We start from the raw sequence: 23,445 nt of genomic DNA, 5'->3' as shown, positions 1-23,445 counted from the left end.
TAGGTAAACATAATCTCTCCGAGCGTTTTGTACACAATTAATAATATTTACATGTATAATATTTCTGATTCTAAATGGCAAGTTAATATCATCTTCATTTTCGCTTTCATCAGACGAATCACAGCTGCTGATTTCATTATCTCTATTATTTAATAGTATTGAGTACTTAACTAAGGGTGGTATTCATAAAAGTATTTTAAGCATATATTATTCTAAGCAAATGCTTAAGATCATCTTAAGCAACGTCTATGAATTCCTGATGTCGTAAGTGAAATAGGATCGTCTTCTAGAAGATGATCTTAAGCATTTGCTTAAGAAACGTTTGTAAATACCGCCCTAAAACGGAACGATTGTTCTCTGCACTTCATGCGCAGTATGCATGAATCGGAACGCACCCAATGCGGCACCCGAGTACCACGTGACCATGTTCCCCGCTCTCCGTGCCAAAAGTCGCAACTATGTATTCCACCGTCCCATGGACATAGGAATATAGGTACGGAGGAATAGTTGCGGGGGGTGATATCCTTGCGGGAGGGGCGACGAGGTGACATACGCCTTTCTATTGGCTGTTACTTCGCAGAAGCGCAGTGATGTGTAATCAAAGAGGAGATATAATAAGAGGCGTCACTCGACAAGGACAGACATAAAGTAGGGAAATCACTAGACAACCAATTTAAATGCCCATTCGGCAATGATCGGTAAACTTCGGCAATAATTTAAATGCCAAGGTCAAGTAAGGACTTCAAAGGTTCCGCCCGGAGTGACGCCTCTTATTATATCTCCTCTTTGGCGTAATGATGAATGTTTGTCGCTTCACAAGGAGGGATAATGGTAGCCATATTTGAAGCGTTTCTCGTAGTGTAGAGACACTATGTCTCTATCGTAGTGTGGTATGCAGTGCGTACTCACCTCATACATTTTAATAATTATAGATGCATATTTCTCTTCAATTTTCATTATTTTTACAATTTATATTCGTGAATAATCACTTCGTTAGTATATACTTACAATTAGACGTATGTATGTACTAATCTGTAGCAAACACTTTTTCATAATTAGCGGTACGGAGCATGCGTAGAATGCAACCAATCAAATCCAGGCAGATGTAGGTGCTCCCCCGCCCCGCACGCAGCCCCGGCATCAAATACGTATGTACGTGTGTAAATTCTTCGATACATTATTTGATAGCTTAAATGGAGGTCGGATACAAAGTAACGACACTTCAAAGAGTTTGAAGGGACTCGTTTCAAAGCAGTCAAGTCATATTGCATTTTGGAAGCTGTAAATGCGAGCGTTGCATAAGATGCATTTTGTTAAAGAGGGGTCTTCAAAACAGATAGTACCTCCGTCCTTAAAAAATGTTATACTGACTCTGCAAGGGTAGATTTTGGTGTCACAAAAAATTTTAAAATGTACGGCCCAATATGGGCCGCGTAATTTAAACCAAGATGCGTTGGATAATTTTTTGGACAAATACGAGAACACAGATGCAGATTTAACTATTTATCACCCAAGCAATTTCAGCAATCTTATAAAACAGTTATGGTCAAACATATTTCAGGGAGACATTCGATACGAAGCAATTGCTATGAAACATTTGAGTCGTCACTGCTGCAGTTACAAGAATTGGTAACACCGATTAAAAACGCAACTGAAGTAGTAGTAAATCAAATTTATACGCAAGAACTGGAAGATAACAATATTTTGCAGCAAAAAATCAGCACTGATCTAATTCTAAATATTGGAAATTTAATAAAAAAAAATATTTCGAAGTACACGTGCCAAATCTGCATTGCAGAAATATTTGAAATCTCAGATGACTCTGGGAAAAGATCATGCAAAGCAGAATTTCTGGAAGTTTTGCAACAAAATTATAATATTATGGTCTATATAGTCTATGAAAAAAGATGGCCCAAAATATATATTACAAACGATAAAAATATTATGTGCAAACCACATTCGCATTGATTTTAACTGCCACAAGGAATTAATTATGCAGCATATAATTAAAATAATTGTAACAATGTATGTGCGGAGATATTGTAAAGCAATAAATTCGCGTAACTCTAATAACAATAATTTTTAATAAAATAAATACTAAAAAGAAAAATGAAAATTGTATTTCAGTAATTTATTTCCTATTTATTACAAAATTGCCTAACAAGGGAACATATGGAACATGCACACGCCGATTTTAATCAGAAAAATATTTTGAGAACAACATCTTACCATTAAAATCGGCGTGTGCGGGTTCGATATGTTCTCTTGTAACCAATACCATAATTCTAGGATTCAATTTTGCCGCTTTTCATGATTTAGTTAGGGACACAATTCGCCAAAGGGTGCTGATTTTGACAACGGAAATGTATGGGAAGTGCCCACCCCTGATACGCATCACTCCCTTTGCCAAAAGTCGCAACTATTCCTCCGTCTTAGTAGAGGATGCCGTATGCTTAAGAATAAGTAGCGACTATGAATACCGGCCTATATTCCTATGTCCATGGTTCACGGCCGCATGACGGTTAAAGGCGCTTGGTGGCGCTGTGGTCCGCGCCACGGAACCTCGTATCATAGATGGGAATGCCGTTTGTCGTAGCGTGCTCAAGAGACAGGAGTGGTGTTGTCACGTCAATATTGTACTGGACATAAGCCTGACACAATAAAATAAAATAATATTAAACAATAATAACAAAATGCATGAATATTAATGTTTCTTTCTTTAAAAAGTAATAAGAGCAGATATTATTTATGTATTATCCTTTATACTGTTTAAAAGTGTTTTAGAGAACACAAACACGAAGGTTTTGGAACACACTAATGTATGCGTAGCGTTGTTGAGTGAGCGTTGTATGCAATTAATTCAGAAGAGGTATGATACAAAATAAAGTTTCGATTTTAGTGTGATATAAGAAACAGCAATATCATGAAGCTAGTGAGGTTTGTAATCTATTAATCATAATAATTAAAACACGTAGGTAAGATTTTATTATATTTTTGATGGTTATTGATTTTGAAAAACTAACAGTTCTAAGATATTACCTCACATTTGTCAACGATTTATTTATTTTTTAATGGTAAATAATTTTGTTTCTAATACAATAGTATGTTTTCAGATTTTTGATGAAACTCAGTCATGAGACTGTTACGATAGAATTGAAGAACGGCACACAAGTGCACGGTACTATTACCGGTATGTCAACGTAACCTATATTTTATACACTCATGTTAATGATACTTGTTGATCGAAGAATTCTCACATTTTTTAATTAAATTCATGTATTATCTGATTTCAGGAGTGGATGTAGCAATGAACACACACTTAAAAACGGTCAAAATGACAATAAAGAATAGAGACCCTGTACAATTAGATACTTTAAGTTTACGAGGCAACAATATCAGATATTATATATTGCCAGATTCGTTACCACTTGAAACGTTACTCATAGACGATACACCAAAGGCAAAAGCTAAAAAAAAGGAAGCTGCACGAGGTTTGTAAATTTATTTATTTATGAGCGTAAATTGGAAATTACTGAGATCTAATAACTTAAATGTTGATGTTTTATTTGTGTGAAGTTTGAAGTAAAAACGTAAAGAACGTGTTTTTTTTAAATGTAGTAAAATGACACATTTCATTGCTTGAGTTTCACCAATATTCTGCTCTGCTTAATTAAAATGTCCTATCTAGCATTTCATAACATCCGAGAAAACTGAAGTTTCATCATTTTCTTTGTGCCGTGCTTGTAAAACAATAAATAAATTAACTGTCCCTAGATCTCTACGAAGCAAGTAGGGTTTTCTAACTTAAAAGCTAAGGGCCTTGTAGAATAGGGCGGAGCGATGTAGTATAGGCGAAAATTTAAATTTGAATTTTCAGTTGGCCTGGGTGCAGGATAGATGTCTTTTGATTAACCAAACACAACTGTAAAAAAAAATTGGAAAAATATTCATGTCTGTAGGTTCGTTTTTCCGTAATTATTTAGAAGTTTTCTATCCTCACCGATTTCAATGATTTTTGGATATGTTGTCGGGGACACGATTCTCAACAACTTTTCCCTATACATGTTACAATGGTACCTTTGTGCTCGACCTATGTTTCCGAGATATTCGCGAAAAACTGCTGCTACTACACAATGTATTCTGCCGTATACCTACCTAGAGTACGCGTCCGTGGCAGCATATGCGCCAGCATGGGACCAAACAAATGACGAAGCTGACCTTCTTTCCGAGATATTTGCGAAAAACTTGTTTTGACTTATTCCGACGCAACCCATTCCACTTTCCAACTTGTCCCGGGTATTAGTATTGGTTGGGGCTAGACTAGGGCGGGTGGCGCGCGCCCGCGAGCGGGCGCGTAAAGTATGACAGCGAACCGATATGAGTCGAGGTGTTGACGGGCATCCGCAAATTTCTGGTTCAAATCTCTAAACTCACCTCAGTTCGCTATCATGCTTTACGTGCCCCCCGCACTAATCTAGCCCCAACCAATACTAATACCTGGGACAAGTTGGAAAGTGTAATGCGCTGCGTCGGAATAAATCAACAGAACTTTTTCGCAAATATCTCGAAAACGAAGGTCGTGCGGCGGTAACATGTATAGGAAAAAGTTGTTCAGAATCTTGATCTTGATAACATATCCAAAAAATCATTGAAATCGGTAAGGATGGAAAACTTCTAAATAATTACCCAAATTTTTTTGCAGTTGTGTTTAGTTAATCAAAAGACAACTATCCTGCGCCTAAGCCAACTGAAAATTCAAATTTAAATTTTCCTCTTCGCCCTATTGTAGAATTTCAAATATTTCAAAATTTCTTGACAAATGGAAAAATTCTAGATAGGACATTTTAACTAAGGATGGCAGTATTAGTTTCCATTGATATTACTTACGGGCTGTCATCAATATAGTATTACACATTGTTTTTCTGTAACATTTCTCTTCCTAACTAGAAAATAATATAGCATTGGTAATGTACAGATATTGTTGCTAAAAGAAATTTGGTAAGATGTTACTAAGGAGTTCCATTAATAAAATGACACTGATATCAGGCATGTCTTTGAACAATTTGTTGGCGATTTCAGTAGCCTGTTCTTCTTTTTATATGAATTTTTGTTTTTTTAACCAGAGATTGAAACTCTTCCAGGAATAACTGTTTCAAGCAGTTAATGAAAGTTCTCTGATTCTTATACTTTTTACTCAAATTTCGAAATTTCAAGGCTCTTGCCGGAACAGAAGATATTAACTGACAGGGCTGAAATTTCGCACAGTTGTGATTGATCCCAAGACACAACTTTCCCGCACAAAGGCCTAACGCTACAATCATTTTCATTTTCTTCGGGACGACCTAATGTACAGTGTTCATTATAATGGTATTCTCTGTATGTAGATATATATAACTACGTAAAGGGTTATACCTAGTCAGGCGGCCGAAAAGAGGCGAATATTTGTGAATTTTTTTTGAAGAAGTGGAGACGTATATTTTTACAAAACTGTTTGCGCTTAATGGAGCAACATTTAAAAAACATTTGGTAATTTTTTCATACAAAAATACTTACGTTTATAATAAAGCAACAACCGACATCCAAGAAGCACTTTAAAAATTTGGTTTTGCGGTGAGCACTGCCATTCGGAACCAGATTATCTAAAATCAAAAACAAAAAAGATTTCGTTAGTATATTAATGTATCCTCCGATTGACGGAAAGAATTTTTCGAAATATTAATTTAAAACAAAATTGCGGCTATTTAAAGTTGAAATCATGATTTTTTCGTGCAAAAATCACGCGAAAAACATCACAATTTCAACTTTAAATAGCCGCCATTTTGTTTTAAATTAATATTTTGAAAAATTCTCTCCGTCATACATTAATGTACTAACGAAATCTTTTTTGTTTTTTTTGAGTTTAGATAATCTGGTTCCGAATGGCAGTGATCACCGCAAAACCAAATTTTTAAAAATGCTTCTTGGGTGTTGGTTGTTACTTTATTATAAACGTAAATATTTTTCTACGAAAAAATTACCAAATGTTCTTTAAGTGTTGCTCTTTTAAGCGCAAGAAGTTCTGTAAGTATATACGCTTCCGCTTTTTCAAAAAAAAATCACAAACATTACCCGTAACCGGGTCACATTGGCACATCATATATAAATAGCACTAAAAAGTTAAAGTTTTACCGCATCTGAACTTACATTAACACTTAAATTTGATTCCTTTTATGTTCAATGTGCTTTATTTCTATTTTTTTTATTATTTTAATTAACATTTTTAAATTTGGTTTATGTATCCTATTATAACATTGCGTCGTTTGTGATGGTAATACAAGTGTCAAAATGTATAAAAAAAAATTCCTTTTCCTTTTTAATACATGTTAAGTAGATGCCAATATTACCCCATACTGTCAATGCCCCCCCCCCCCCCAGTTTACGGTACTGAACGGTCACAGAACTGATATGTGTGCCCAGACCTTAAGTATATAAATAAAAATTACTGCACACATGTAATTATACACACTAAATTGAGATTGCATTGGTACGCTCAATTCAATTTACCGTTCTATTCAGTCATTTGTCTATTTTTACTTTTATCATCCGTATATTCTGTAGTCTAATGGACAAACTATTACTTAATTAACCTACACTATTATATGTTTAACGTCCTTTTGCTGCAACTATCAATAAAAGTGGTATTAGCCATTATCGTTAAATTTGGTTTCATCTCCTATAGAACAGTGGATGGTATAAATGATATGGTTCCATTTTTATAATTTTGGATCACTTTGCTTTTGTAATGAAAAGATGTTTTGAAAATTTTAAATACTGTAATTTATTAGTGGCTAAAAGTTGACGAAATTCACGTGCACCTTTAACTTGTCATAATATAATTAAAAAATTGTGGATACTGTTGCAATGAATACCCTGTATACAAGAATTGTTTTTGCTTATTTTATGTATTTTTGATTATATCGTATAACTGTTAACCTACTTTAGTATTTAGGTATACATATTTTGAATGTTAAATGTATAAGAAAATTTATATAGGGTATCTCATCTAAATTTATTGTTTGAAATTTGTGTCCTATTTTAGTATTTAAGCAAATGTTTCCTATAAAAGTTACAAAATTTCATTTCAAACATTGCATGATAAAATTATTCTCATTTTATGTATCAATGCCAAGGAAAAATGAAGGCCGCCTTAGTTTCTTTTACATAATATGTATGATATAATAATGTTCGTTGTATTTGGTGGCGGCTTTAAATACTTTGAGTGGCAAAGTAAATTGCAAAACATTGTTTTAAATCGAGCAAGCCTGTTTGCATGGTTCCTTCTGCTAGGAAAGGTTTGCTCAGCTTGTCTTCAAGCTTTGAATCCATGCTGATATTACTGAAAATTTAAGCTTCTGTATTTTCTATTAGATCTTTACGAGAATATTGCCTATAGATGGATTAGGTTTTATATGACCACATGTGGTCTATTTTTAAGTATATATATTTCAAATCACTTTTAAATTCCATAGATCAGTTTATGTACAATTAAAGAAGGTCTAATTGATGTCAAGTCTAGATGTTTTTTCACCAAGTAAACTTTGTCATTTTACTGATAGATAATACTCTCATGGAGGTCTAAATAGAAAATATGGAAAATAGAATTATCATAAAAGTATGCACAAAGTAATCTACGACCGCAATTTGTTTTCAAAGCAAAGATGCTTTCCATATTAATATGAAAACTGGCCAATGCCATTCGAAGAGTTCAGTTAAGCGTATACAATGATGTATAACTGCAAGAGATAATCAAGGTCTTATATAAACGAAATTATCCATATGATTTTTTATTTGAGTCAGATTTTACGAATATATTAATACAAATATTTATCAATATGTCACAGAAGTTTTCTAAATTATATCAAGTACATACATTGAAAAGGAAAAACTTTAAATGATTTTCTTTTACGTACCTGTTGTATATGAAAAAGAAAAAGAACAGCAAACTTCGAAATTCATGTGGACAATTTCATTTATGTACAATCTTTATTGACTATGATTAATTTTTTACTTCTTGAGTACTGAACTTGTCTTTGAAGACATTATTAGGCACTATTTAAAAAATTATACCATAATACGTGAAAAAGAGCAAAGCATAAAGCAATATAACTACTGTAAAAAACATTTCTTTTAATAGTAGAAGTATGTGAAACATTTCAAATGATAAACTTGAGTGAAACACTGTATATACATAGCCACATTTAGTCCTATATGGATTTTCATCAAAATCTGTTAAAACAATTTTGCCGTAAATTTTAATTGGTGATCTTAATTTCACATTTATTAGTCATTTAATATATCATGTATGGATGTACATATGTGAGCACCCATCTTCCATGGTTGATAGTGTTTGATTTCGCAATAAATACATATGCACTTATACATTAAACTTAACTTTTAGGAGCAGCACGTGGTCGAGGACGAGGTGGACGTGGTACAAGAGGTGGCCGTGGTGGACGAGGTAGAGGAAGGGGTAGACGATAGTCGCATCTTGTGTTCTAATTAAGACAATCTAATTCAACTTTTGCACATTAAAAGAAAAGATTTGTACGTGTGTAATGTATTATTACATACCATTAACATAATTCAATAAATTGCATTGCTTTTCTAATGTGGTGTTGAAGCTTTCTATTATTATTAATGTTTTAAGGTTCTCAATGACAGTTACGGAGGAAGACAGGTGTTCTAGAAATTTCCCACGGTTATGTTTTTGGCTCATTTACCTCCGAATTGGAATAATGAAAGTGAATGGGGTAGTTGCGTTACCGCGCAAAACTTTGAACCCAAATTTCTCGAAAACGAAGGCCCATTTTGACAAACCCCTTTAGGGTTTTGTAACACTAGGTGTGTACTACAATGTCCACCCAAGGTCATTCCAAAAGCGATGGCAGAGGGTGTGCCATCCCCTTTGTCAGTCTTCCGAAAAACATGTTACGTGGGTCAACACTGCACTCACTGCAGTGTTGTTCCTGACAGTTCACAATAAATATTTAATACGTAGAATACCTAGTAAAATGTCGATCCAACAAACTAGATATTAGGCTGCTGCATGTATAGTTTTACTTCTGTTAAAGAAAGAAAACAAAATTTGGACAAGACACCGGATATTAAGATGTGATCTTGTAATTCATCAGTCATTGTCTGATTGATGGAAGTTCTCTCTTTTAAAAAGAGCTGACGTGGGTTTGAAAGATGTTGACTGATGTTATAAATGTTAGTTTGATGAGTTTATTCCTGCTACGTGCTTCCTTAAAAACCATGAAGATTTTCTACAAATGGGGAAAGATGCTGTCAAGGGAACTGTGGGCGTGCACGTGAATTCGGAACCGAACACTATGTCCACCTGCTTGAATTCTACTCTCGCCAAAAATATCCAGTATGTTTGGAAATAAAACCTTTCTCTCTGAGAGAATATTATCGGATGTTTACGCTATGAGAGAATTCACTTGCCGAGGCCCACAGTGGCAAACAATCTGAACTTGCGGGCATTACTCTCAGACATGTTTACACAAACAATTTGTTGCTACTTAGTATCCACAAAGCAAAATGTACATATATGGAAAGATTTTGTCACTTATATCGCATCGTATGTACCTATGTACCTACACTTGGTTGGTAGTACACTGCGCGTTTTGCTCACTAGTTCAAATCCCGGTGCTATTTTAATCTTTCGAATTTTTTGACAATCCACGTCTCTTTATCTGCATTTAAATCTTAAACCTCGAACCTATATATCTAACTATACATTACATTTCACTATTATTTTTTCTTATAATTTCTACATTCAATCTGGTGATATTTGGACTAATAAGTTGTTGATTCAATTTCTTTCCGTTCGTTCTATATTATGTTTTATTCAAAGAAGACATAACTTATTTCAATTATACAATTTATTCTAATATCAGATATATTTGATATAATAAAATAAATGTCATACTGTTTCAATATTATGCTTAGGTATAATGTTTCGTATTGAGGTAGATGACATTAGTCCAAGATATTCGCATGAACGCATTTCTATTCACCATAAACTTCTTTATACAGAATGTTCACAAATTGTTTGATCAAACTGTACCTATTATATTGATACAAAATATCGTACAAACAGGTCCACAAATGATTTCTTTCCGCATTATGGCTTTTTAAAATCCCATGGTCAGGGAAAGAGTCCAGTATTTGTACAGACATTTCCCGAACATGGTACCAGTAGATATATGTATAAACATTCATAGTTAGATATCGAGTAATGATAAGGACAACCTTGATTATTAAGTAGTGCTGACAACAAAAAATAATAATCGTAATAACACCGTTTTTATCAGCAACTTTTTGTAGAATTAATATCATAGATAAAGGATCGTTATTCAAGCAGTGATGTTACAGATATGCGCTCCATATACATACGAACGACCTACTGAAACTAGTAGAGAAGTTTAGCGTCTCTATCGTCCTAAATTTTTCCACACCGACGTTATCCAGTCACAATCATATTTATATCAATTCATATGTGTGTTGTGAAGAATAGATCATTTTACCTGTTTACACTATGCAGATTGAACCAGGTGTCTGTATGCGAGGAGCAGAACAAGTGCTTGACATATAAAGAAATCCGGAATACACCATATACATGGTGTCTCAAAATTCAGAGACTTCCCGGAACATGCAATATCGTGATAGAAGAAGTCATCGGAAAGTCATATTAACAGTTGAATATTAGCGGTGGAACTTCCGGCTTTCGGCTTTAAACTGCGCGGCCCGGAAGTTCCACCGCTAATATTCAACTGTTAATATCTCAAAAACGAGGCCTCGGATCACAAAACACTAAAGGACTTTTCGATGTCCTGTTGCATCACGATATTGTATGTTCCAGGAAGTCCCTGAATTTTGTGACACCCTGTATAATACAATTGAGAAAACAGCACGAATTCTTGAACGTGTTCAATAATCACTGATACAATGTAGCGAATCATCTCTTCATACACGCAAGGATAACTTTCCCAAACACTTCCTTTACATTACTCTACAAGCAACTGTAGAGCTCGGAAAGGCAACATTTCCGATTCTTTGTTTGTATATCTTTCTATAAATATGATTAGTAGACCACGCTGGTAAAGTTTGGCTAAACAATTTAGGTACATGATGTAGATATTCTTAGTACTAATGTAATTGAAAAATCGTACAATTTACTCCATCAATACAATTATTTGTTTTCTTACTAATTGTAAATTTTCAACTGCAACATTATTATTTCCAAGATAACTATATAACAACTCAACCCGTTGTTTATATCATCACAATTGTTCTTTTTGGGAACATTGAAAATATAATTTGTGACTATTAGTAACGGAATAAAATTTAAGACTCATACATTACAATGGTATCGTATTTCTAACATTTTAATTATTTTATTGTTTTATTTCATAGAAAGATGCAAAGGCAATATATCGTACTAGTAACCTATTATTTCATAAATACGATTTTTAAGTATTAAATGTATGTCAAATATTTAGTGAGCTGCAGCATTCGATGCCATTTAATTTATTAAATTTTGATGATGTCAAAAATTACGAACTTTCTTAAGGGGGAACTCTTCCAATGAAAATATTTTCAGGTATGAAAATACACACACTCTCTTACACGTACAATATAAGTATAATTTTCCTTCTTTTTAATTACTTCAATAATGACAATATCGAATCAAATTAAAGTTATTAGTAAAAAATATTTATCTCGTTTCAGTGATACAAAATTTTAAAAACATGTATTTTGGTGGAATTCATTTTAAAATTCTGTTAATCTCAGCACGAATTCTTCATAAATTACAATGGCAAACTGACAAGAAAAGATTAGTAATACTAAAAGAAAACAAATTTGTGTTATTTCTTTGGGAACAGATATTACCTTTTCCAGTATTAACAGATAAGATTGTACGTACTTTTGTATAGTTGTAGATATGAAATGTAGATCCTACAGTCAATCTTCCATGTGATTCTATTCTTTACGTGTATATATTAAAATATAAAAAAACGTTAAAACAATGTTTTTGAGTTATTAATACTATTATTAGTAGAGTATGTGCTGTACAGTATGTGATATTCACATATGTAAGTTACCAAAACCTATCAAGAAAATCCTATTAAATAATGTAGTGAATTTACAGTATACATGTATATTATAGAAGTTTGTAAATAACAAGCAATTTTCTTCCATTATAAAACTTTGTATATTATGGGTGACGCAAGGAAGAAAAGTGCTTGAACCTCTTATCATAAACAACTATGTATATACAACTAAATTTGAAGCAGTATTTATAAATAATTTAAAGTAAGTAGACCTTACAGCAGGATTTTCAAAGATGTCTTGCTTTCTACCGTTTTTATATTATTTAAATTGTATCTTGTATAATAGCAATTTAAAAGTTTATATTGATTGTTTTTAAATAAAAAATAGAAAACTCTCATGTTAAATTAATGTAATAATATTGATGCACTATTTACGGAAAAGAATTGTCTTAAATTGTATTTTTGCATGTCCAAGTAAAAGGATAACAATATTATAAATTTAACTGTGAACGTAACAAATACTATGACTTACAAAAAGATTTTATATACAACGTAACCCGCGTGTTTCATTTTGTCAAGGCGAAAAAAGTTATGCACCAAGATTCATAACATTATTTAATTATAATTCGATGAAAAAAAAATTTCTATGAAAATACACGCATAAATAGTAATTAGGAAATTACATATTTTGACCTTTAGCAATTTATATACATTATATACCTACTCAGACGTTGTAATTCTCGTTGCGAGTGCTGTTATTAAAATGCAGTTTAATAATGCTTGTACATTAATACGGTCCAAATTTTGCATTTCATTTTATGCATATTAATATGTGAAATAATATTTTGAAATCAGCGCATTATTCTTTTTTACCTTATATGTACATATACACACACGTACACGACATACACATGCACACGTATATAAAAGGTATATACAAGATAATGAAAAGGGGCAGAGAAACGGGTAATAGGAATGCAGCGCCAAAGCGAGAGAGAGTCGATAATGAATTATTTGATATTCAATTTTAAGCAATGTATGAAGAATCTCTCAGTGACATGAATGGCGACTTTCGTTATGAATTTGCTGTATGAATTAAATCAATAGAATTACTTGCCACATATGGGATCGGGAACCAGTTGTCTACAAAGCAAACGACTTTGTATAGAAAAGCTAATAATTTTTAAATCGGTACTGAATAAAATAATATTGCTTGCCAGAAAATGCAAGCCTAGTTTGTGTTCATTAGTACGAAGAGTTAATGTTAACTATAATAGTATTATAAACGTTAATTTATGTAACAAAGTACTGATAACAGCTGCGCTTTCTATCTTAATTGCTTTAATTAATTCAAGTGTAATTATAAGGCGAAGTTACAGAAGTGAGTTTACTGATTTCAACAAAAAAATTTCTAGTGGATCTAGAATGAAAATAAGCTGACACATATTCGAATGTTTGTGCGAATGCGCATTATTTCCCGACGTACTTACTTAATGAAAAAATATAATTCATTAAAAGGTTACAATCTTCTATTATAATTTTATAATAAGACCATTAACTTCCAATTCGAGAAAATGCCATAGGAAATCGCGTACTCATTTATTATCAATTATCTGTTCTAATTTTGGTCAGTATTGTAAAATATTTCAAATTTGCTACAAAATTCATTTGTAAAAGTTGTCTTTTTTCCGAATGTCAATCGACTATGTTTTCTAAAATAAAAAAACCGATGTACTCATAAACATACGAAATCCTATAATAGGAAATATTTATACATTTTACATTTTTACGGGATCCTTTAAATTGTCAACTTTCTTCTAGGGATCACAACAGAACGTAATTTCTATAATTTATTATAATATAAATTATGCATCTATTATATTTTTGGCACCCCCTCTGATGCGTGTTCTAGTAAACTAATGCTTTTATAAGTAAACAATGCGTAGCAATGTTTACGAACCTATTATCATGATGACAAATCACAATAATCGTTAAAATACTAGTATGTAAAAAAAGACAAATTGTAAATGAAGGATATGTCACGCCTTGTAAAATTTCTAATGTGAAAAATATATATTAGGCTCGGATTCATGATTCTATATATCAATTCACATTATGGGTATACACCCGTTAATTTTAAGCAATCAAGATGCCCCATCATTTTGCCAAAATCGTAATTTGAAATTTAAATGAATTTGATGTAGATTCATTAAAAAAAAATTGTTTGAAAACGGTGACCCTACTATTGTAACTTCTCCTTATTTATTAGATTCAAATTCTTGGTATTTTTGTTTTCCCTTTTTAGTTCCCGATCATTGTTCAATGTATTTCATTTGTAATTTACGATGAATTATTAATAACGTGTGAACGTATCGCGTCTTTCTCGCACTTTTGTATGCGCATATAAGAATGCACGTTTCTAGCAAACAATATTGGTATATTAGAAGTCATCAATGCCGCCATCAGGAACACCGGCACGAACTTTATCCAATACTTTGTTGACAAATTCGGTCGAATGATTTGCTATTCGTACTTCTGTAACAAAAAATACCCCAAACAATATAATACATGTTTATGAATTTTTTACAAAAAAATAAATTTGATGATATTGTCCAATAATTGGGTTTTGCAGTATATAATGGATAACGGAATTTGATCGCCTTAATTATTTCCGTTACACCAGACAAATTCAATTTTTTTTAAATAACTTCGTCTAGAGAGATAGTAAAAAATGTATTTTGGAGGAAAAATATTTAGAAACATATGTATCTCTCAATTACCACACGTCGTCTTACAATTAAAGACGCCCATTTTACGTCTGTTTCTGGTCTGAACATCTTACGACCTCATTAGGAAGTTTTTAAGACGTCTCATAGACGTCTTATGAACTGTTCTGTGAATATGAACGTCGCTAAGACGCCTTTAGGACTTTACCTGACGTCTATAAGACGTCTTGAAATTCTGTGGTCGACGTCGTTAACCCTTTAATGCCCAGACACGAAAAAAAATTTCGAAGAAAGTTTCTCAAAATTATTTACTATCAATTTTTGGTAATTACACATAAAAGGGTACACCTCGACGATTTCGATGACTGTGAAATATTTTGTCGGGGGCATGGTTCTGAATAACTTTTTCCTATACATACATATTACGCCGTTCGGCTTTAGTTTCCTAGAGATTCATAAATTTTTTTACTTAAACTTAGGTTACAAATAGGGGAGACCGGGTATGGTTGTATCATTTTCTTATTTTGATTTTTTTGTGGGTTATGGCTGCAGTAAAGTTCATTCAAATTTAGATTAATATAAACTACGTGCGTCCGGCTTTATAAAAAACATAGGGTAATTATTTAGAAGTTTTCCATTCTCACCGATTTCAATGATTTTTGGATATGATGTCGGGGACACGATTCTGAACAACTTTTTCCTATACATGTTACCACCGCTCGACCTTCGTTTCCGAGATATTCGCGAAAAACTGCTGCTACTACAGAATGTATTCTGCCGTATACCTACCTACAGTACGCGTCCGTGGCAGCATATGAGCCAGCATGGGACCAAACAAATGACGAAGCTGATCTTTGTTTCCGAGATATTTGCGAAAAACTTCTTTTGACTTATTCCGACGCAACGCATTCCACTTTCCAACTTGTCCCGGGTATTAGTATTGGTTGGGGCTAGACTAGGGCGGGTGGCGCGCGCCCGCGAGCGGGCACGTAAAGCATGACAGCGAACCGATATGAGTCGAGGTGTTGACGGGCATCCGCAAGTTTCTGGTTAAAATCTCTAAACTCACATCAGTTCTCTATCATGCTTTACGCCCCCCCTCCCACACGCACTAATCTAGCCCCAAACAACACTAATACCCGGGACAAGTTGGAAAGTTGCGTCGGAATAAATCAACAGAAGTTTTTCACAAATATCTCGAAAACGAAGGTCGTGCGGCGGTAACATGTATAGGAAAAAGTTGCTCAATAATTACCAAAATTGGTCCTGTGGATTTTGTCGACCAGATTAGGAGCTAATTCACATTATTTGCAGGAACTATTTTGTGCCAACATACCCCGAGGTCGGGTTGGTTGTCACAGTATCTGGATAGCTAAGTTTATGAATAAAAAGTCGATTCAATTAAGAAAGTAATATAATTTTTTATTGTATTTCTCACAATATCGCGCTAGAGTGCGGTAATTTATATTATAATCCTTTGCAATCCCTGTTATTGTGTAATTGCCCTTTATAACCTCTCTTGCCGCACGTAACATTAATTCCGGGGGCACCTCACCTCTGGACGTCTTCTTCTTATAAGTTTGCGGCATTATTATTGAGAACTGTTGCCAAACAAACAAGAAAATAATATCACATGATAGATACAGCAAGTTACACCGGGATTAGTTGTCACATGTGGCAAATACCTAATCCCAAATGTTCTGTCACAACTTGCCCCAAACCGTCAAACAATTTCACCTCTCTATTCATGTATTAAAAAGTTTAAAAATGCAAAAGAATCATTAGATTAAGTTAGAAAAAACTCTAAACTACGAGAATAATGCAACAACGTTATAGTCAATACTAAGAAACAACCGGCGTAATTTAGTTCGAGCGCACGAAAACAAACAATGACACATTGTATCTCCGTGCGACTCCACAACGACTTGTGTCATGGGGGAGGAGCCGGCGATATGTTTACGCATCGCCATGGATTGTTAGTATATTCCTATTGTTTATACATAGTTTCTTTGATATAGCGGTTGTGACAACCTACCCGTATGACAACCACACCCGGTCTCCCCTACAAATGCGCAAAATAATAACCAACAATTGATTTGAGCTAAGGCACAGATCTTGTCATATAAACAAACCCCCCCGTGCTCCCGCTCACCAAATTATCAATATTCTAATAGAGTACTCCAGTATATGTAGGACGGCGTGAGCAAACACACCCAAATTGGTAGTTGGGTGGGGTCAGATCGGTTTAGCGGTTCTCCAGTAGGGGAGCCGCCAACTTTTGAGAGGTTTAAGCCCCGTTACGCACTGTCGAAAAGTTGCCGACGACCACGAGATACACGGTATCTATTAAATATAAGAGTTCTTACGCACTTGGTCGCGGCAAACAACAAAGGTTTCTAGTCTCTTGTCGACCAAGTTCCCGGCGACTGGTCGACACTGCGTAATGGGCCTAACCGCCTTGCGGACCTATTTCCGGGCAGAATGCGGTGCCCAAATGGATTAATTTTTCCTGCGGAGGAAAACTGTTACTTCCAAATTACATAATATAGTGTTCATCGGATTATTGAAGAGGTTCTGGGCTCGGATCATCGGGAAATACCTACTCCAGAGCTGCACAGGGAGCCTCTTTCAACACCTAGCGGCGAGCAACCTGCCGTGCGTCGAACTGTCCCGTTGCTAAGTGTAGAATCAGTGAAGAGAACTGCAGTAGTGTAGGTGCGCGCTCGTAGGCGCGTAGCGTAAGTATGTATGGCTGGGTTCCTTGTGGATATATCAGGTCCCGTAATATAATTCGGTGGGGTCATATAATTTCCAAAACATTTGCTACTGCCGGCATTTCGTATGACGTGTTACGTGTACAGATTTATTAGTTATGCAACTTTCTGCTAAGCATATTTATTACATATTTTCATATTAGCAATAAATGTTTTATTATCAGTAAAATCGAATCGTCAAGTCATACGAAATGGCGGCAGTAGCAAATGTTTTGGAAATTGCATGACCCCAGCGAATTATATTACGGTACCTGCTCTGCACTGGGACCCCACAAGGAACCCAACCATATACAGGGTCATCCGTTAAAACTGCAACCTACGCGCGCGCTAACAAGCAAAATGGCAACAGCGCCTCAGCGCCTTCCCGCGTTCGAAGAGCTGCCAGCGACCGCTGGACAACAGTGATGCCCGAGCTTCGAGCATTTTAGGATGGTCTCTTTCAAATTAACGTCGCAAAGAGCTAGTGGGAATATCCCGACCCAGGTAATCGAGGCGCGTGCTCCGCTTTTATGATCGGTTTACTACTCGCACCCTAGATTACTGTAATAAGGTTTGAAAACACTGTCGACTGGTTTCGTACCCGTCTTAATTTAAAAAATTTTAGCTACGACACGGTTGACCGCGGCGCTATACCCCTGTACATAAAATTTTTTCGCCACCTGCGTGTAAAAGCCACAATAATGGCGCATCGTTCCAAAAAAATGACATTAACGGAAGCCGGTATAGGCGTGGTGTTGAGCAGCTAAAAGGTTAAAACATTCAGACACAAAAATTGTAGAAAAAAATTCAAACACCGCTACAAGCAAAGACACATCCTATTAGTTACCCGTTACGTCTGATCTAGGTATGCACTGCATTAAGGATAAAATTATAAAAAAGAAAATTAGAACAATAGATTCTGAGGTTTGCAAAACTAACATATAATTGAATAAAAATTTAATTTCTCAATTTATGAAAGTAATGATACAGAAACAACTCGCCTATTGTTTATCAGCACCATGAATTTTAAAAAGAGCATTAAATACAGTATCAAATAAACAGTTTGCAAAAGCTTTTCACAACAACTATGGTTAAGAAATTAATAAAAGAAAAATTAAGTAAACGTAAAATATTTTAAATTATCCATCATTAAGAGGGAATAATTTTTCCTCATTTTTCGGCGCAAATTGCATTCCGATATCTTTGATAGTTCAAAAGTTATACGAAAAAGGTCCCAAATTCTTGAACCCGGGCCCGGAAATTTCGAATAACTCTTAGCGACGTTAATTTGAAAGAGACCATCCTAAAAGTTTCGAAGCTCGGGCATCACTGCTGTTCAGCGGTCACTGGCAACTCTCGAACGGCCGGTGCATGGTTGCAGTGGAATGCGTCCGTGAAGCGCTGTTGCCATTTTACCTGTTCGCGCGCGCGTAGATTGCAGTTTTAACGGATGATCCTGTATACTTACGCAGCGCGCCTGTAGACCCGCACCTACACTACTACAGTTCTCCTCACTGATTCTACCCTTAGCAAGGGGACCGCTCGACGCACTGCTGGTTGCACGCCGCTAGGCGCTGAAAAAGACTTCTTGTGCAGTCCTGACCTACCCAAACCACAATTCTGCTTCCTCGCTGCGAGCGAGGACTTTCTGTCCCGGAAAGGCCGCCCGTTGACAGCCGAGAGCAATACAACCGTTGGACCAGGTAAAATACACATTATAAAAAACTAAAATGTCCATGTTTTTGATAAATGTTCATGAAAGTATTACCAATGGATTTTTTAGGGTTTCTTGATGAAAATGGGTTCAAACATGGAGGAATTCCGTCCAGTTTTAGTGAACGTAGTGTGTGTCGCAGGGCAGTCACCAGAAGCGTGTTTTCCGCTTAAGGGGTCATCCTTAAATTACGTAAGGTTTATTGGGGGGGGGGGAGGTCACGAATTTCTTACGTTTTCGTAAAGGGGGGGGGGCGAGTCAGGTAGCGTCTTACGTAATATTTTTTTACCTAATTTTGAATAAATACAAATTCTATCATTAATGTTCCAGAAAAGTAGTTTTAGTTTAAATTTCTCGAAATCGAGTTAAATGAATTACAGTGACGGACGAAAGAAAGTTTACACTTTTTGAAATCGTATAACTTTTTTACAAGTGGTCCAAACGACTTGAGTTTTTTTGGGAAGCTGGAAGGATTAGTTTGCTAAGTGGCGCGTTTCGTCGTTTTGAAAAAAATTGCAATTGGTCGGTATAGTAAAAAAAAAATAGTAAAGGTCGTTTTTTCAACTTTTCCTCCTGTAATGAAAATTAAATCCTGTTTGGAATTTTAAGTAAGTTGTATACATGCTGAAAATTTCATCAAAATCGGTTAGCGTTGCTCTGAGCTACAAACGCTTAAGGGGGTAGACACGGGTAATACAGCGCGCTGTATACGGTCTCATTCGAAAGAGGATGGTTCAATGCGGAGCGCTCTGCTCATGGTTCAACGAGATTGTGTTGATATGTAATAATATCAGTGTCCAAAGTAAAGCAAAAGTCGACAAAATATACCCGCAGAATCCAAGCATTTTTAGGTCACTAAAAGAGTTTTGTGACTCAAACGGTGAGCAGAGCGCTCCGCATTGAATCTTCTTCTTTCGAACGAGACCTCTCCCAGGCCAAAATCTGCTCATATAAGAACGAAAAACGAAAAATCGTGACTGCATTCCGAAATCAGAGTTCCGCCATATTGGCGATAATACAGAGCAAGTCACGTGACAAATTTAGTTGAGGTAGTAGATACGAGATGGCGCCTACTCGGGAGGACTTGTGGCGCCGCAAGCGCGCCATTCAACGCAAACGCGCTGCAAGAACGCGTGCTCGCCACGCTAGGGAATTGTAGGCTGACAAGCCAATCAGCGGCGAGAACGGCGACACCACTAGTGTTGCTCGGAACTTTAGTTTTTAAGGATTGGATCTCTCCTCGTGGCATTTCCGCTTTTTCCACGGGCAACGCTGCCACGAGGTTTCTTTGACTGTACCTGAGTTATATATTAAACTTTTATCGTTCGTTATTTACTCGTAGAATATTTCATTTTTGTGGACCTGCCCCGGCACCAGTGCCTCCGTAGGAAAGTACCCCACATAATTGGTGACCCCAAAATAGTATTCGAGAGTACGAAACGCGCAAGCACGACTGGAGGTTATGATTGAGGGAACAAGCCCAACGCCCACGCGGTCCGGGGGCTCAACGAAAGACGAGCCAAACCATCAATCTGAAACGAAAGGTCAAGACCCCAGCACCCAGTCTGCGCAAACGTCCGCAGCAGTAATGAGAGAGGTACACAGTAGTGAATTCGCCAAAATTAAACTTCCTTCTTTCTGGCAGAAGCGCCCTAAACTCTGGTTCGCACAACTAGAAAGCGAATTCAACTTGCACCACATACGGTCAGACGATACCAAGTATCACACGATCGTTAGGAACCTCGACGAACAAACGATTATCACCGTAGCCGATCATATCGAGAACCCTCCTGCGACGCAGAAGTACGAAAATCTTAAAACTGCCTTAATCAATAGATACACAGACTCAGAAGAGAAGAGGTTACGTCAACTGCTCTCGGGAGTCGAACTAGGGACCAGGAAGCCGTCCGAGTTGCTGAGGGAATTGAGACATCTCGCCGGAGGTACGGTTACAGAAAACGTGTTGATGACCCTATGGATACAACGCTTGCCAACAAGCACGCAGGAAACACTGGCAGTGGTGGAGGATATCCCGCTGGCGAAATTGGCAGAATTGGCGGACAAGATTATGGACCGCAAAGCCGACAGCATCTCAGCCGCCGCAGTCGAAACTCATCCACGCCAGGAAAAGACCGAGGTAAATCCGGACATCAATGAAATTGTGAAACGCCTGGAGGCGTTGGAGACCAGTAGTGGACATAGCCGAGCGAGATCTAACAGACGTGCCAAGGGCAGGCGCGCGCTACCGCCCAGGAGCAGATCCTCAACCCCAGCACAACAGCGACCTTGTTTCTACCACCGAAAATTTGGTGATAAGGCTTGGAAATGTACTTTACCTTGTCCTATGGCCCATAAATTACAGGAACAGGGAAACGACCCGAGCCATCAACGGTAGAGGCGTCCGAGGATGGTGGTGGGACACAAAATCGCCTACATGTGTCGGATCGACGCACAGGTCTGCGCTTTCTGGTGGATACTGGTGCGGACATTTCACTCATCCCAAAAACCAGGTCAAAAAAGGAGACACCGTCATCTGGGATTCAACTGTTTGCAGCCAATGGTACGAAAATTGACACATACGGCGAGAAACTACTAGCCCTAGATTTAGGCCTCCGGCGGGATTTCCGATGGAGTTTTTGTGTCGCGGACGTGCGACGCCCCATACTCGGCGCAGATTTCCTGGGCCATTTCGCCTTAGTGGTCGACTTGCGAAACCAGCGGCTTGTGGACAGCGTCACCGGACTTACGCGGAGGGCTCAGATTACTAGGGATGATCAGGCGACCATTAACACCGTGGTCCCAGAATCCAGGTACCACCGAATATTTTCCGAATTCCCAGGCATCACCCGTTTCACACCCAAGCCTGCAGAAAAGGCGCACGGTGTGGAACACCATATTTTAACTAAAGGACCACCAGTCGCGGCAGCACCAAGGAGGCTGTCACCAGAGATGCGCAGAGCGGCAATGGAAGAATTTAACTACATGGTGAACCTCGGAATTTGCCGACCATCGGACAGTGCTTGGTCCTCACCGCTCCATATGGTCAAGAAAACAAGGAAACAAACAAAAGAGAAGGAAGAAGAGGGTTTCAAAGAATGGCGCCCTTGTGGGGATTATAGAGGTGTGAATGCCGTGACGACGCCAGACCGCTATCCATTGCCACACATACAGGACTTCACCACAGGGTTGCACGGTAAGAAAATATTTTCAAAAATAGATCTTATCCGTGCATACCATCAGGTCCCAGTGGCGCAGGAAGATATCCCCAAGACAGCAGTAACGACGCCTTTTGGACTTTTCGAGTTCGTGGTCATGCCTTTTGGCCTGCGCAACGCAGCGCAGACGTTCCAGAGGCTGATGGATTCCATCCTTCGAGGGCTCGACTGCAGCTTCTGCTACCTGGACGATATCCTCGTGGCGTCCAACACAGCAGAGGAACACGAGCAGCATTTACGAGCTGTGCTGCAAAGACTACACCAGCACGGTATCGCGGTCAACGCAGCGAAATGCATGTTTGGAGTCCAAGAGATCCCATTCCTGGGGTTCATGGTCACAAAGGAAGGAATCTCGCCCTTACCAGAAAAGGTCGAAACGATCTTGCGGTACAGTAAGCCAAAAACAGTTACCGAATTGCGCCGTTTTCTTGGCGTCATAAACTATTACCGCCGATGCCTGAAAAACACAGCGACGTACCAGGCAGCACTGTTCAAATACCTCGAGGGCAGCAAGAAGCGAGACAAGAGGCCAGTGGAATGGACGCTGGAGGCAGAGGAAGCGTTCGATCGCTGCAGAACCGAGTTGGCCCGAGCAGTGACGCTGACACACCCAGCCGAATCGGTACCGTTAGTACTCACGACAGACGCGTCGGACGCAGCGATGGGAGCATCCCTAGAACAACGCATTGATGGTCAAAACAAACCTATAGCGTTTTTCTCCAAAAAGCTGTCAGACACCCAGAGGAGATATAGCGCGTACGACCGCGAGCTCCTCGCCATGTACGCCGCTATACACCACTTCAAACATCTCCTTGAGGGACGTCAAGTAATCATCAGGACGGATCATCGACCCCTCACCTACGCGTTCACCCAAAGGCTCGATAAGGCGTCACCTCGCCAAGCTAGACAGCTGGATTTCATCGGGCAGTTTACGACGGA

The 23,445-nt window shown here is 37.2% G+C and overlaps 4 protein-coding genes across 4 annotated transcripts in view; 2 read left to right on the top strand and 2 right to left on the bottom strand.

Moving 5' to 3' along the window:
• LOC143369726 (meckelin) overlaps positions 1–23,445 on the bottom strand; it is a 292,527-nt gene that overhangs the window by 143,607 nt on the left and 125,475 nt on the right. The window lies entirely within an intron of this gene.
• Positions 1–23,445, top strand: part of LOC143369795 (uncharacterized) — a 281,266-nt gene that overhangs the window by 152,804 nt on the left and 105,017 nt on the right. The gene's annotated exons all lie outside the window — the stretch shown is intronic.
• On the top strand, positions 2,769–8,647 carry Smd1 (small ribonucleoprotein particle protein SmD1). Its single transcript, XM_076814184.1, has 4 exons — positions 2,769–2,937; positions 3,114–3,190; positions 3,294–3,491; positions 8,438–8,647. The coding sequence occupies exons 1-4, from the start codon at positions 2,924–2,926 to the stop codon at positions 8,518–8,520; spliced, it is 372 nt and encodes a 123-aa protein (XP_076670299.1). The 5' UTR covers positions 2,769–2,923; the 3' UTR covers positions 8,521–8,647.
• Reptor (repressed by TOR) overlaps positions 9,861–23,445 on the bottom strand; it is a 38,832-nt gene continuing 25,247 nt past the window's right edge. Inside the window, exon 6 of the mRNA XM_076814077.1 lies at positions 9,861–14,633. Coding sequence (XP_076670192.1) covers positions 14,539–14,633 — 95 coding nt within the window. The 3' untranslated portion in view covers positions 9,861–14,538. The remainder of the gene's footprint in view (positions 14,634–23,445) is intronic.

This window comes from Andrena cerasifolii, chromosome 6 (genome assembly GCF_050908995.1).
Source record: "Andrena cerasifolii isolate SP2316 chromosome 6, iyAndCera1_principal, whole genome shotgun sequence".
Taxonomy (NCBI): Eukaryota; Metazoa; Arthropoda; class Insecta; order Hymenoptera; family Andrenidae; genus Andrena; species Andrena cerasifolii.
This window is presented reverse-complemented; position numbering and strand designations above follow the sequence as displayed.

What these genes read in the sequence shown, in the direction of transcription:
- Smd1 (XM_076814184.1), top strand. An exon ending in AGTGCACGGTACTATTACCG is followed by an intron (nt 3,191 to 3,293) that starts GTATGTCAACGT and finishes ATCTGATTTCAG; the next exon opens with GAGTGGATGTAGCAATGAAC. An exon ending in AAAAAAGGAAGCTGCACGAG is followed by an intron (nt 3,492 to 8,437) that starts GTTTGTAAATTT and finishes CTTAACTTTTAG; the next exon opens with GAGCAGCACGTGGTCGAGGA.